General features: G+C 34.1%; 1 protein-coding gene across 1 annotated transcript in view; it reads right to left on the bottom strand.

The window, feature by feature from the left end:
- CACNA2D3 (calcium voltage-gated channel auxiliary subunit alpha2delta 3) overlaps nucleotides 1–13,028 on the bottom strand; it is a 2,619,084-nt gene that overhangs the window by 302,033 nt on the left and 2,304,023 nt on the right. The window contains exon 27 of the mRNA XM_044078472.1: nucleotides 5,939–6,050. Coding sequence (XP_043934407.1) covers nucleotides 5,939–6,050 — 112 coding nt within the window. The remainder of the gene's footprint in view (nucleotides 1–5,938; nucleotides 6,051–13,028) is intronic.

Here is a 13,028-nt window from a genome sequence, read left to right as displayed (position 1 = left end):
AAGGAGGCAGATATCATGCACAGAGGAGGAAGAAATGCAGATATTTCAAAAAGAACTGGAAGAAGTTTGGGGTAGGGGTCAGCAATTGGGAAGTGGTGAAGACTGAAAAATAAACAAATGAAAATTCTCTGTAACTCGTATTTAATGCTCAAATGGCTATATAAAAATGTAGGAAGCACCATTCAAACAGTTTGACAAGCAGAAGTGAGGGAGCAGGCTTAAAACACATGTTTTGGGATTGTCCAGTGCCAGAAGCCTGGTGGGCCAGTCTTACCAAAGAATTTAATGGATTTTTTTTCCATACGACAAGAAATGGGTATACATTTTGGTTGTTTGGGAGAGTGTCTGAGAATGCACAAACAAATAAAGACATATGGAGTTGGGCTGAGCTTTGGCTAGTCTTGTAAAAATATCTTTGGCTAAAAAAGCTGGAAGCCTTCGATACATGATACCTTTTTAACTTGCATAACTATGTTTTGATACAAACGCAGTGTCTCTTATTGTCATTTACAGACATAGGGCATCTTACAAGGGCCTGTGGAAGGGAAAAAAATCTCTCATTATAGATATCAACTGTAGTTCACATGCAATGATGTGTTAGTAACTGAGCTGTATAAATAGTTTAAACAGCGTTAATGGTTCTGCTTGGAAGTTTTTGAGATGTTCAATGGTATATGTCTTTTTGCTTATTGCTTGATATGGCTGGCCTTTGTTATTTGAAATGTAATAAAAATATTTAAGAAAAAATATATGTTGATAACATTTGGTCCAGATGTGATGACTATTTCAATAGCAGAGTGATGGCAAACCTATGACATGCATGTCAGAGGTGACACACCTTGATGTTTTGGGTGACACCTGAGTTACCAAAGAAACTGAAATAAACAAAAATATAAGACATATGCGACCCTGCACCATCCAGAACTTAAAATTAATTCTCATCATCAGTATCAGCACATCATCTGTCATCTCGGCAGCCATACAGTCCAGCTGTCTTCTGACCACTGGACAGGAAGCTAATTTTCAAGGTATAAGTGTGATATCTGCAACTACCACTGCAGTCTCCAAATGACCGTGTTTGTTTGAAATCAGCTTTTGCCTTCATTGCTCATGTGAAGTGCATTGAATTATTTTGTGCCTGGAACCAGTTCAGCAATACTGATGCAGAGGTAAGGAAGTTATTAACCTCAAAGACTGTTTTGGTATATTATCCCTAAAGTCTGCAGAGGTCAGTGCCGACATTGTTTTTTCTTCATGGTTATACTTCTGAGAAGGGCAAGTAGTCTGCATCTCTAAGTGTGTGCTGTTTTACATTCCTCTCAACTGTCCTGCTTAATCCCTCTTAAAACTGCTGACATTCAACACTTAATAATGCCAATAATTAGATTTATAGACATATTTTATTTCAGAAAATGTATATCGATTCATGTTCATTTTATTCCATTTACGTTCAAGTTAGGCCATTTTATGAATTTTTGATACGCAGAACCCAAAAGGTTCACTATCACCGCAACAGTGTATATTTTATAACTAAAATACATGACTTTTCAGACTTCCTTAATATAAGACACTTTGGTAAAGTTTTCTGTCTTTAGCAAATGCTATAAAATATCATGAAAATCAGTTTTCATTTGCAAGTCAATAAATGTTTTCCTAGTAAAAAATGATATAATAATCTTTAATAAAATTATATATTTAAATAGAATAGTGTAGAAGTAAATGCTTTGTAGAAAACAATTTTAATTAAAAGTACTCAGTGTGTTAACCTGCAGCAAAGTAAAACTACTTGCCAAAACTCTACTTACAAATCAATCAGTTTTAGTAAATATGGCAGTGATTGCTCTGTGGAGTAATTTAAAAAGCATCTCATACAAAGGGAAAACAAATCCCCTTACATTTCAACCATCAAAGCCCACTCCAAGCCAAATAACCGTGGCCTTGAGCTCTGTCTGTCTCACTCTTTCATAGTTTTTCTTTTTTTTACCTTAATGAATGATGTAGACCAGTAAATACTGTTACAAGCGCATCTAGACATTTTAAATTTGCAAGCTGATTTGCCTAATAATGCACTCAAAAGGTTATTCAGAATTTCTACCATAACATAAATGACAAAGGCTAAATATATAAAAAAAATGACTAATACAAAACAGAATGCGCACATACCATGAAACATAAGATGTCTGGTTGCATTTCAAGGCTAAAGCACTGACAAAAACATTAACATGCAACTTAGAATCAGATGTTTTCCATTCTTACAATGTTAGGTAATTGGGTTTGTCATTCTGCTTGCAAAAATCTTGTATTTTAACAGTAATAATAAAAAAATACCAGTGAACCATTGGAAGGGCAGACATTAAGTCAAATGATTAAACACATTTAAACAAAATTTAGACATAAGAATTTCTTTAGCTCTCAAACAGAGGAAGAGCTGCAATAAACAAGTATATGTCATTGCTGAATGTATTCGAGATTGTGAGAACAGAAGTGTGAGTATGTTTCAGCATTAACGTCTGTGCACTTTAAAGGATAAATTTCATGTTATTCTTTAGTTGAGGGGTCATCAGAATGGAAGAAGGTCCATTGCACAATGTTCTGTCCAGTGGAGGGAAGGTGTGTCTGTCTGCCACAAAATAGTCTATTATTTGTGTATTTGCTTAGATAATTACATATTTAATTATTTAGGTTATTAAACCTAATCTACTCAGAATAAAAAGAAGAGAAAAAGACTGCAGAGCAAATTGGAAGTTAAATAGCACAACATGGTTAAAATGTATCACAGATACATAAACAAAATGACTGAAAGAGTTCAAGTAGACTCTTCTAAACATAAGATTATAGGATATGAATTACAGGGCACATAAGTCTAGAGACCATACACACCTTACCACTAAGAAGCACATCCCATTTGCATAAAGCCAAATTGGGTCAAACAGGGCATGAACTGACATATGTCTGTTCAGTTCTCAAAGGTGGTCTTAAAGGATGTGACAGTATTGCTGCACTTTATAAGTAGCTGTCATCAAGTGCAGCATACACAAATTCCTGTTAAGCCTAAAAACAATGACTATGAATACCACCCAGTATCTTAAAAGAAACTGATTTTTAAGGACATTTTCCTTATACTTTTAAATGACATCATGTACTAAGATACAAATATGTAATTACTATAGCTAAAACTCTGCATTGCTGTAATTATTTTACACAGCTCCCTAACAGTTCACATCTCTTTTGTCTTATTTTTTGTGGTTTTTATTTATTTATTTTTTGGTAGAAACTCCAGTATCTCAAGAATTTTTACTGGCCTGTCTTTTAAGAGATATGTAATGTTGTTCCATGGCCACACTTTACTAATTTACACTATTCCCCCTTGATGCTTCCTTCTTTCCGGCCAACCTACCTGTTCCTCTTCGTTCTTCCCCTGCATTTCTTAGAGTAAGCTGCTGCAGGCGTGCCTCTTAAAGGTGTCCTGGGGGAATTTGCTGACAACAGCTTGAGCTTGTCAACAGTGCCAAAGGGCTACTCCCCTCTGTGTAACACACCTCCTCTCAGAGAACATCTCATATAAATACCCAGATCCCCACTCCCACAGGATGGACATGCACTTTCCTCCACTATAATGTCACAGATACCTAAGCCATTAATTTTATTCAGGTCACCTAGGTCTTAGGTTTTATCCCTCTACAATGCAGTACTGGCTAATGAGAAATTATTATTTTATTTTGAATATACGAGGCAGCATCTTTTGTGTATTAAAGACCTTTGCATTTTTTGCTAAAAATACTTCCAACTATGGTGGAAAAAGATGGGCTTTGATCTTACTCTTTTTTTTCTGGACATCACTGTCAAATTTGATGTTATTATTGTCCAGTTTAATAGGTGACTTTGTTCATATTTTAGCATCAACTCTTGGTCTAGATGGGATAAAAATATTGTTGTGTAGCAGAAGTTTCAGTAAGTTTTTTGTGAACTTTTTCTGTTACAAATGAAAGTCCCTCCTTGAAGGTCTAACGCTTTAGGGAAAGAGGTGGTTACAGATTTGATCATATTATAGCCTTCCATTTTGTTTCTAGTTTTCCATGTATTATTTTTTCTCTGATTTCTAGGTCATCCAGTATATGCAGCAACCACATGTTTTGTTTCAAAAGAAACCTAACTTGTAACTCTTGAAATTTTAATTTCTCATCTATATCATTTTTAACAGAAATAATGTCTCAAAAAACTTCAGTTACTTCAAAGATTTAATATATAAACTTCAGAACAACTAGTGCAACAGCTTTCATACAGTGTGCTTCATCAGGATTAAAACTTACAGTAAAAAACAGAACCATTCAAATAACCCCATTCAGTGACACCACCCTAAATAACATAATCATCTCTTAAAGGCAGACAAAAAAGTAAAACACAGATATAAACATCATAGTTTAAAACAATAAAAATATTCATTATTTCAGTGGTTGCATTTTTAAAAATGGTTTTAAATTAAACATTTCATACAACACTGAAAGCTGATAAGACATTAAAATATTCATCCATTTTACTTATAGACCTTCAGTTCTGCTTACCAAATCACTGCAAATAATTAATAGTACTAACATTAATATACATACATATTACCATTGCTCATTATTCAATTCTTCCATGTAATTACTGTAAAGAGAACTTCAGAATTATCACTCTTGCTTGAATGTAAATGTGCAACTTTTATTACTGTTCTAAACGTTGCTTGCTTTCAACATAATCTTTATTGTTTGAAATGCATCATTTGGTTTATATTTGCATATGTATATGTGTGTGTGTGTGTGTGTGTGTGTGTGTGTGTGTGTGTATATATATATATATATATATTTATATATATATATATATATATATATATATATATTTATATATATATATATATATATAAAGATAGCTATCTATCTAGCCTTTGTTTGTTGCTTTATTATTGCTTTATTTCTAAAAATTGCATATGTTTTCCCTAAATGAATGAATAAATACAAGAAATTAAATTAACATAAAAATAAATGTCAGTTTGAAGCATTGTCCAGGACCTTAATATCTGGAAAATTTTACCAAAGGTCAATGCATTCTTGTCGTATAACATGGTGTAATATAAATTAAGTTATTGTAGAAAAAGTTGTACACACACACAATCACACAATACAATACACATGCAGTCTAACTATACCCTCTGAAAGGAAAAACAAACTTAGAGCATGTGAAATATTTAGTGGTGGTATAACTCAGGTCCATAACTAGAGAAGCATTTAGACTGCACACTCTTTTTCAAAATATACTGACATAGAAGAAATGGGTAATTTATATATTAATTTATATATCAATTTTATTAGTGACCAAAATCTGAAAAGATATACTATTACAAGCCACTTCCATATTCCTTACCAACATGACCTCAAAAACATCAGTAACTTTTTTTCCAATAGCTAGCTAATCTTTGTCACTATACACCATGCTTCCTTTCTGTGCTAAGTCATACATTTGATTGCATCAGTTGTGAAATGATAGAAGCCTACTTTTAAACAGTGAATTCCGAATTATGCCTTTTCTATTGCTATTTCTTTGCTACCCTGTCACTGAAGTGATGCATTCATGAGTGGACATTTTTTTGTGTGATGAAAGGCAGTGAAAAACATAATGTGGCATGAAGCATCACTTAATTGAAACTACTTTTATTTAAGTCCCATGCACTTTAGATTGATAATACTGATTTAAGATTCAGTCCCTAATATTCTTTATAGTGCAAAGGTGTTATATCTGTATACATGTTTTTTATTAACATTTCTATAAGACAATGCTAAATTCTGCAGTTAAAGCAAACATTTCTTTTCTTTATCAACAATGTATTCTCGCTGGCATTTAGTATACAAAAGGTAAATGAAACCTTAATAATGACAGTTAATGTCTGTGTTATGGAACTTACTTGAGACATTCGCCACAGTCAATATTTCCTGTAGTCTCTTTTATTGTTCTCTCTGATATAAAAGCTGGATATTCTGTATCACAAGGCTCCAGTGTCTGCTTAGGTCTCTGTGCTATGGACATAGGATTAAGTACAAAGTAAGGAACAGAGAATACAGAAATGTCTTATAAATGTACAATAAACTTTAACATATTTTCTTAAGTGTATATATCAGAAACATAATAATAAGTATTTCAGCTACTCCTACATTATCAGTTTTTCGGTAATTACATCTTCAGAGCTACTGCAAAACATGTTTTTCCACTTCAAAATATTATCAGAATTATAATTATGACTGCATTTTAATGTTTAACTTTTCAGAGATGGGGTGCTTTCTGCAGTGTTTGTATTTTTTATTTATTTTTTTGGATTTTGACATCTGTACTAGGAAATAGTACAACAATAACAGTGTAAATATCATGTTAAAAGTGCAAATGAGAAAGGTTGTATGTCTCTATCAATTTGAATATACAATAAAAATTACCCTCAAACCTCAGGGTGTCCATCCAAGCAGCTATTCAGCACATTCCTTCCGCAATGCTCAGTCTTTTAACCTGGTAAGAGAGGCTGTATTCAAAAAAGTTATAATGAGGGCTGGCCAGAGATCATTCAACATCTTCTTGCAGTACATCAGGAAGGCTGCGGAAGAGGGCATAAATCACAAGGAGTGTACATTTGTGAGGGAGATTGTCTTATTAACTGTCTTCTTTATTTTTCAGTTCTTAAGAAGGCCTTCCTGATAAGATATTTATATCTGTTCTGACCCTAAAAGACAGCAGCAATACAGCCAAGACTGAACCAAGTAGATATTGACTAATGTAATTTTATGCTAATTTAGAAGGGCCAATGAGGGATGAAATGGTCACAGCTCCATTTTTTATGAAGAAAAATGTCTAAAGCCCTTAGTCAGCCAACTATTGTTATTTTTGCATTCAGGAATAAATGATCAAAGATGAACCCACATGAGAACCCTGTTTTCTTGCATGATAAATTGCAGACTGCATAAAAATTACACAATAACATTGGTGGAGTGGACGGACATAATTGCTTGGCTAGTGTGGAGACATAATCACAATTAGAGAGAAAATCAGAGAGAAAGCCTGGAAATGTATTAACTACGTGATATCTTTGATAGCAGGCAGTCTAGGTTTCATGGCGCTGTAACACAAAGATTTCATTGATAAGGACCCACAATAACAGGGGGAGTTGCATCCTAGGGCAGTGAGATAGATCTTTTTAATCTGAATCTGTCCTTATTGCTATAGGACATGGTTCTTATGGATATGGATAAAAAAGGCAGTGTAGGTGGAAGGGATAACAAGAAGGATGAAGGAGGAACAGCTACAGCTAATAGGTCGACTAAAAGGAAAATAAAGTATATCAGAGGCAAAGGCAGGGGATAAGGGGTCGGGCTGCAATGCAAGTCTGAGAAGATGCCACCTGGCAAGCAACAAGAATGGTACAATTTGGGCTGAAAGACGCCTCTCAGGAAAGAAAGAGGAAGGGCTCCAGATCACATGGAAATATGCTTAAATGGCAGATGTATAAAACTAGTAGACATATCTCTGTGGTGTGGAAGGGGCTTTAGGCCCATGGCCACAAAGTGGGGTATCCATGAATTTGTAGCTGAAATAGATAGCACTATGTGGTGGGTAATATCAAATTACATGAGTGTATATGAAGGAGGAGATTGGACTAGTAATTAAGATAAATTTGACTAGTATATGCAAGTATAGAAATGTAAATAATGCAAACACTGCATTAAACTATGTAGAAGACGCTGCACTGAATTAGATTATATATATATATATATATATATATATATATATATATATATATATATATTGGTTGAGGTGGCAGAAGGTTCAGTGGCTTTATTTGTGAAATGTAAAGAGGAAGCAAAGGGAAAAAAAATAATGCATTCATGGTGTAATGCAAAATATATATAAATATATATATATATATATATATATATATATATATATATATATATATAGGGTCCCCTTCACATGGTCAACTTTTCAGAAAGTCGACTTTCATATGGCCGAGACCACATGATCGACTTTCGAAAAGCCGACCATGGGGAATCGCTATCTCCATACAGTGCATACAGTTGAAAGGTAAGTGTTTGGTGTGTGTTATGTGCTTATTTTACATGGTCGGCTTTTCGAAAGTCGATCATATGGTCTCAGCCATATGAAAGTCAACTTTCTGCAGCACTGACCATATAAAGTAGACCTATACATATATATATATATATATATATATATATATAAATAATGCATTCAATGCTGTAATATATATATATATATATATATATATATATATATATATATATATATATATATATATATATATATACATATATATACACACACACACACACACACACACACACACACACACATATATATATATATATATATATATATATATATATATATATATATATTTATAAACATGGGTCTACTTCTTATACTTATATTTAAGTAGGGGGGTGTGGGGGTCAAAGCCCCCCACTTTATGAATTCTTTCAATTATTTTTTTTTTTTTAGAACAGCAATTTTTTTTCCAAGGGGGAAAAAAATCGCTGTTCTGAGCTTTCGAGATTGTAAGCTTTCGCTTACATGGGGTCAATTAGTCATCATTCGCTTTTTTAAGCAATCAATGATATAATATAGATCCTGTAGAAAGAAAACAGGACCTTACAGTTGCAAAATATTACTCTTTAAAAAGCCTACATTACCTTAGTACTTTCTTTATTTTCTGTCACATAGTTTTCTTAAATGTTGCAACACATATGTAGGAAACACAGATGCTACATCTAAAGAAATCCCAATCCCTCTGCACCACACGCTCCAGAGACCTCAACCTTATTACCACAATCAACAGAAAGTATTGGAGGGACAGGTTCATAACCCAGAGACTGCCCATGCTATGGAACAGACTTCCCATACATGTCAAACAGAGCACCTCACTGACCCTCTTCAAGAGAAATCTTAATGAGTGGATGTGAAATAGAAAATTCACCTCAGGGATCACTGCAGTGGCTCTACTTGACACAGGCACTGGAAACTAAGGTCGGGTGGCATGATGCCAGGGTAATCCTATGGGCTAGGCTTGTAAAGGCTCCAGGGTCATTAGCCTAATACACACCTATGAACCTATGTTAAAGTCACTGTAGCAATGCCACTGATATTCTTATCGATGATTGTTTTAACACTAATTGTCACTACCTGTAAGTAAATGGGACTGTGATCTGACAAGACACACTAAGGCATAGTAATCTTATCAGCTGTGCCCTCACAAAGCATTTTGGGCAAGATGTAGCTGTGAAGTAAAATATGCTTAAATCACAATGTTAGCCCCATGAGGGCATTCACAGTTAGAAAAAATAAAGAAACCTGGTTGTACAGTAAGATAAAAAAAATATGTATTGTCCATGAATTTTCTCAGACACAATAATGACATCAAAATTTGCGATGTGTCCAATCTTTCTTAATTTCCCAGGCCATCATCGACAACAATTATTAACATTATAATGCCAAACCAAACATGACTGACTTCATCCAAACCACCAGCATAATGTACATATTCTTTAAGTTACTGCCCATCATGGTCCTTTAAATATTGTTGTAAGCTGGGGACAGTTTTGATCCACCATATTCTTAATCTGTTGTACTGTTATCTTGTAATTGTATTACATGTAGCATAATTCCTGGAGTATAAATACCACTAGTAGTTATTTTATACTCTATAATAGTTAGGATTTGGGGGTAAGGAATAACCATCAGTGGATTATTACTCATATTAACATTCTGTATTTACTATCAGAAGGTATCTGATATGATGTAACTGAAATTTCCTGACAACTGCTTTAAGGATAGTTTTTTTTTCCTTGGAAAAAGAAAATGCTTCCCATTTTATTTTGAAATAATGCCCATGAAAGTTTATCACCAGTCTGAACTGAAGAGCATTACTTAATTAGATTTTATCACATTCTGCCTGCTTAGACATGAACATAGTTAGCCATCAAACTGAATATATATAAAAGTTCTGTAGACTTTCCAAAGTATGAGCAAAGGTCGCTTTGGCAACAGTGCTGGTACTTACCCCCCAGTATCTGAGTTGAGGTAAATAATATACAGTGTTTGCATGTTGCAATAAAGTAGTATATTGGAATAGGTTTGATTCACATTAGTTTGTTCCAAAATCAAGGGACAGATAAGACTCCATGGCAGTAGCTCAAAAATAATTTCATCAAAATGGGTTTCAGTCAAAGTTAATTGTAATGTTACCCTTTAGGCTTTTTTCTGAGCAATGTGACCCCCCCTCGTTCATTGCATTTTGAGGGGAGTTGATCACTGTATCCTCACACTTAATATAATAATTTTCATGATCTGATAAGGTAAAAATGGGTCTACTTCAGATCGTCAAAATCTCGCATAATTGAACACCACATCGTTGTGATGACAATATGGAAAACTAATTTCAGCGAACCACTGCAGTGATGAAGATCTTCCCAGGGTAAGTAACCACTTATCCATAAAGTAACAAAACCTAAACCAAACCATCTCTAACCACCCCAGGTGAGGGGTTACGCACCCGCACCCCTCAATGCAGGGGGCTGCATCCCCACATCACCTAACTAAAAATACCAACTCTGAGATTGCACTACAGTTGGGAAAAGGGCAAGGTTCCCCTTCTTGGACAGCAGCTTACTTACCCTGGAAAGATCTTTGTTGCTGCAGTGGTTCGCTGAAATGGGTTTTCGATACTGTCATCTCAATGATGTGATCTTCGATTATGTGGGGTTTGATGATCTGAAGGGGACCCGATACAACATGGGAAGAAAAATATATCCTAAGGAGATGCAGCTTACAAGCCCTACTTATACTTTACTTATAATAATCTTCTGTAAGGCTATAAAACCCTGTTAAAACATCTGATGTTATTTTACCAAAAGGTTTAGGTTAATTGTAGGTACGGATAGTTTATCATTAGTACTACAGATGTGTTTAGTTTTAGTGTGTTGAATTTCACAATGACACAAGATGTGTGCTGATGGAAACATCTATATGTCACTAAATGCATCTTACTCCTCAGAAAAATCAAGAATTGTTAGTAGTCTGCAGTTGACTTTCCATTGTTTATAATGATATCTAAAGTAAACTGGATCTGATATATGTAATCTGTCTTGTCAGGTAACACATCATAGCAGCCTACCTATCTATGATCTAATTTGAAATAAAGCTCTTGAATTGTTTTCAGTGTAGAGTTTCCCCTTTTGCTCCCCCTTTCAAAGGAAGACCTCCTACTAAGCAAAACAAACTTCAAGGTTTTTGCAATATGTGAAGAAAAAATGCATTCATAGATAATGTTGCAATAAAGAGGATGTGGTTACTCATGATTCATTTTAACCTTTGTGCGAGATGCTTTTTTAATGAATCTTCTAAACATCTCAGTAACAGACACAATGCAGAAAATCCGTAAGACTCTCCCTGCTAGCTAATTCCTAATGAGTGATCCAATTTCCAATTGTTCAAAGAACTGAAATGAAATAATGAAAAAAGTACAAAGAATAATTCAATGACCACATTTATTTATGTCAAGGGCAGAAAAAGAATAATGCACTGTTCACATGAATAAAATGTTTTAATGCAAAAAGCAGCCATTGATGTATTCATTTTAATACATGGCTCTCTGCCAGCAACAATTATTAATAAGCCATCTGAGGTTACAAAGGTTTAATGTTTGTTTTACAAATGACATGATGGGGTCAGCGCAATGTTTTATTTTGATAACTTAGTAACTGCTTAAAGTAAACTAATGCAGCTTATTATGACAGTGTATCATGATACAGGCATCGACAGCTGCCCATTTCATATAAGCATAATGTTTTGCCTGGTAAATTTCCAAATTTTATTTAGAAGTGTATGTTTATGTATTTGTGTTAACTCTTTTTTATATATTTGAAAGAAATGAAACAGCTATGGGTAATGTGAAAAATGTTAATAGTTACAAGATCAAGATTCTGAATTATCTAAACTGTGTAAACATCTGCAACCAAAATCTCAATATTAGTCGTTTGGAATATCTAAACTTGCTTGACTAAATTAAACAAAAGCTCAGAAATTAATGTTTAAATGTAGTTTTACAAAAAAAAAAAAAAAAAACTTAATAATTCATGATGACCATGAATTAACTTTGATGAATGAGCAAAAAAAAAAGTAGCAGGCAAAAATATTCAACTTAAATGCCTGCATGATTGTTCCTTCATGCATAACTCAGTTTCACAGCTGAGTCAAGTTTATATTTGCTTGCACCAGTAAATATTACCCAAACAAGTTGCTCATACTGCCATGAAAAAGAAAGATAGACAGAGAGAGAGATGAGAAGAAGCAGAAGAGGAAACACTTTTCGTTCACTCTTTTCCCTCCTGATGTGTAGCACATGCTACATGACGTACTGATGGCAACAACCAAATGTTATAAAAATGTCGAATAGAAAAGTTGTGAATCAGACTTTTTATTTATGTGTGTGTTTGCTTGTTTAACCAGTTTGGATAAAATAAGGCAGTGATGCTCATTCTGCAAACAATCGGTAATGAACTAACAGATTTTATTAGGGAGTGTGTGAAGAGTTGACATGTTTTTGTCTGAGTCTGAGAAAACAAGGAGAGGATACATTTGAGCTGTGTACTTTTATTAGTCTGGTCAGCAGAGAGAGGAACTGAGAGAATTTATTTAACCCAGATGAACAGGTAGTTTACTTGGTTTATAACGTCTCTATGTGCTCATGGTAGTTAAGGCAGTGGTCCAACCAAATACACAAGTATCCAAAAGACTTAGTGAATCCAATGGGTTATTGTCATAGCTGGTAAAATTAAGAGTTTGTTGGATTTTATTAAGTCTTTGAGGGTCCCAAACAGCATGGAGTTGGCTTTTATGGGGTTCAGCAGTGAGTCATATGTGCATTTCAATAAGGTTTTGTTGGAAATGTTTTCAATCAGTTTTTGTGAGGAACAGTACCTATGGATGACTGTGTCATC

Source organism: Protopterus annectens, chromosome 7.part1 (genome assembly GCF_019279795.1).
Source record: "Protopterus annectens isolate FY-2018-M chromosome 7.part1, PAN1.0, whole genome shotgun sequence".
Taxonomy (NCBI): domain Eukaryota; kingdom Metazoa; phylum Chordata; order Ceratodontiformes; family Protopteridae; genus Protopterus; species Protopterus annectens.
This window is presented reverse-complemented; position numbering and strand designations above follow the sequence as displayed.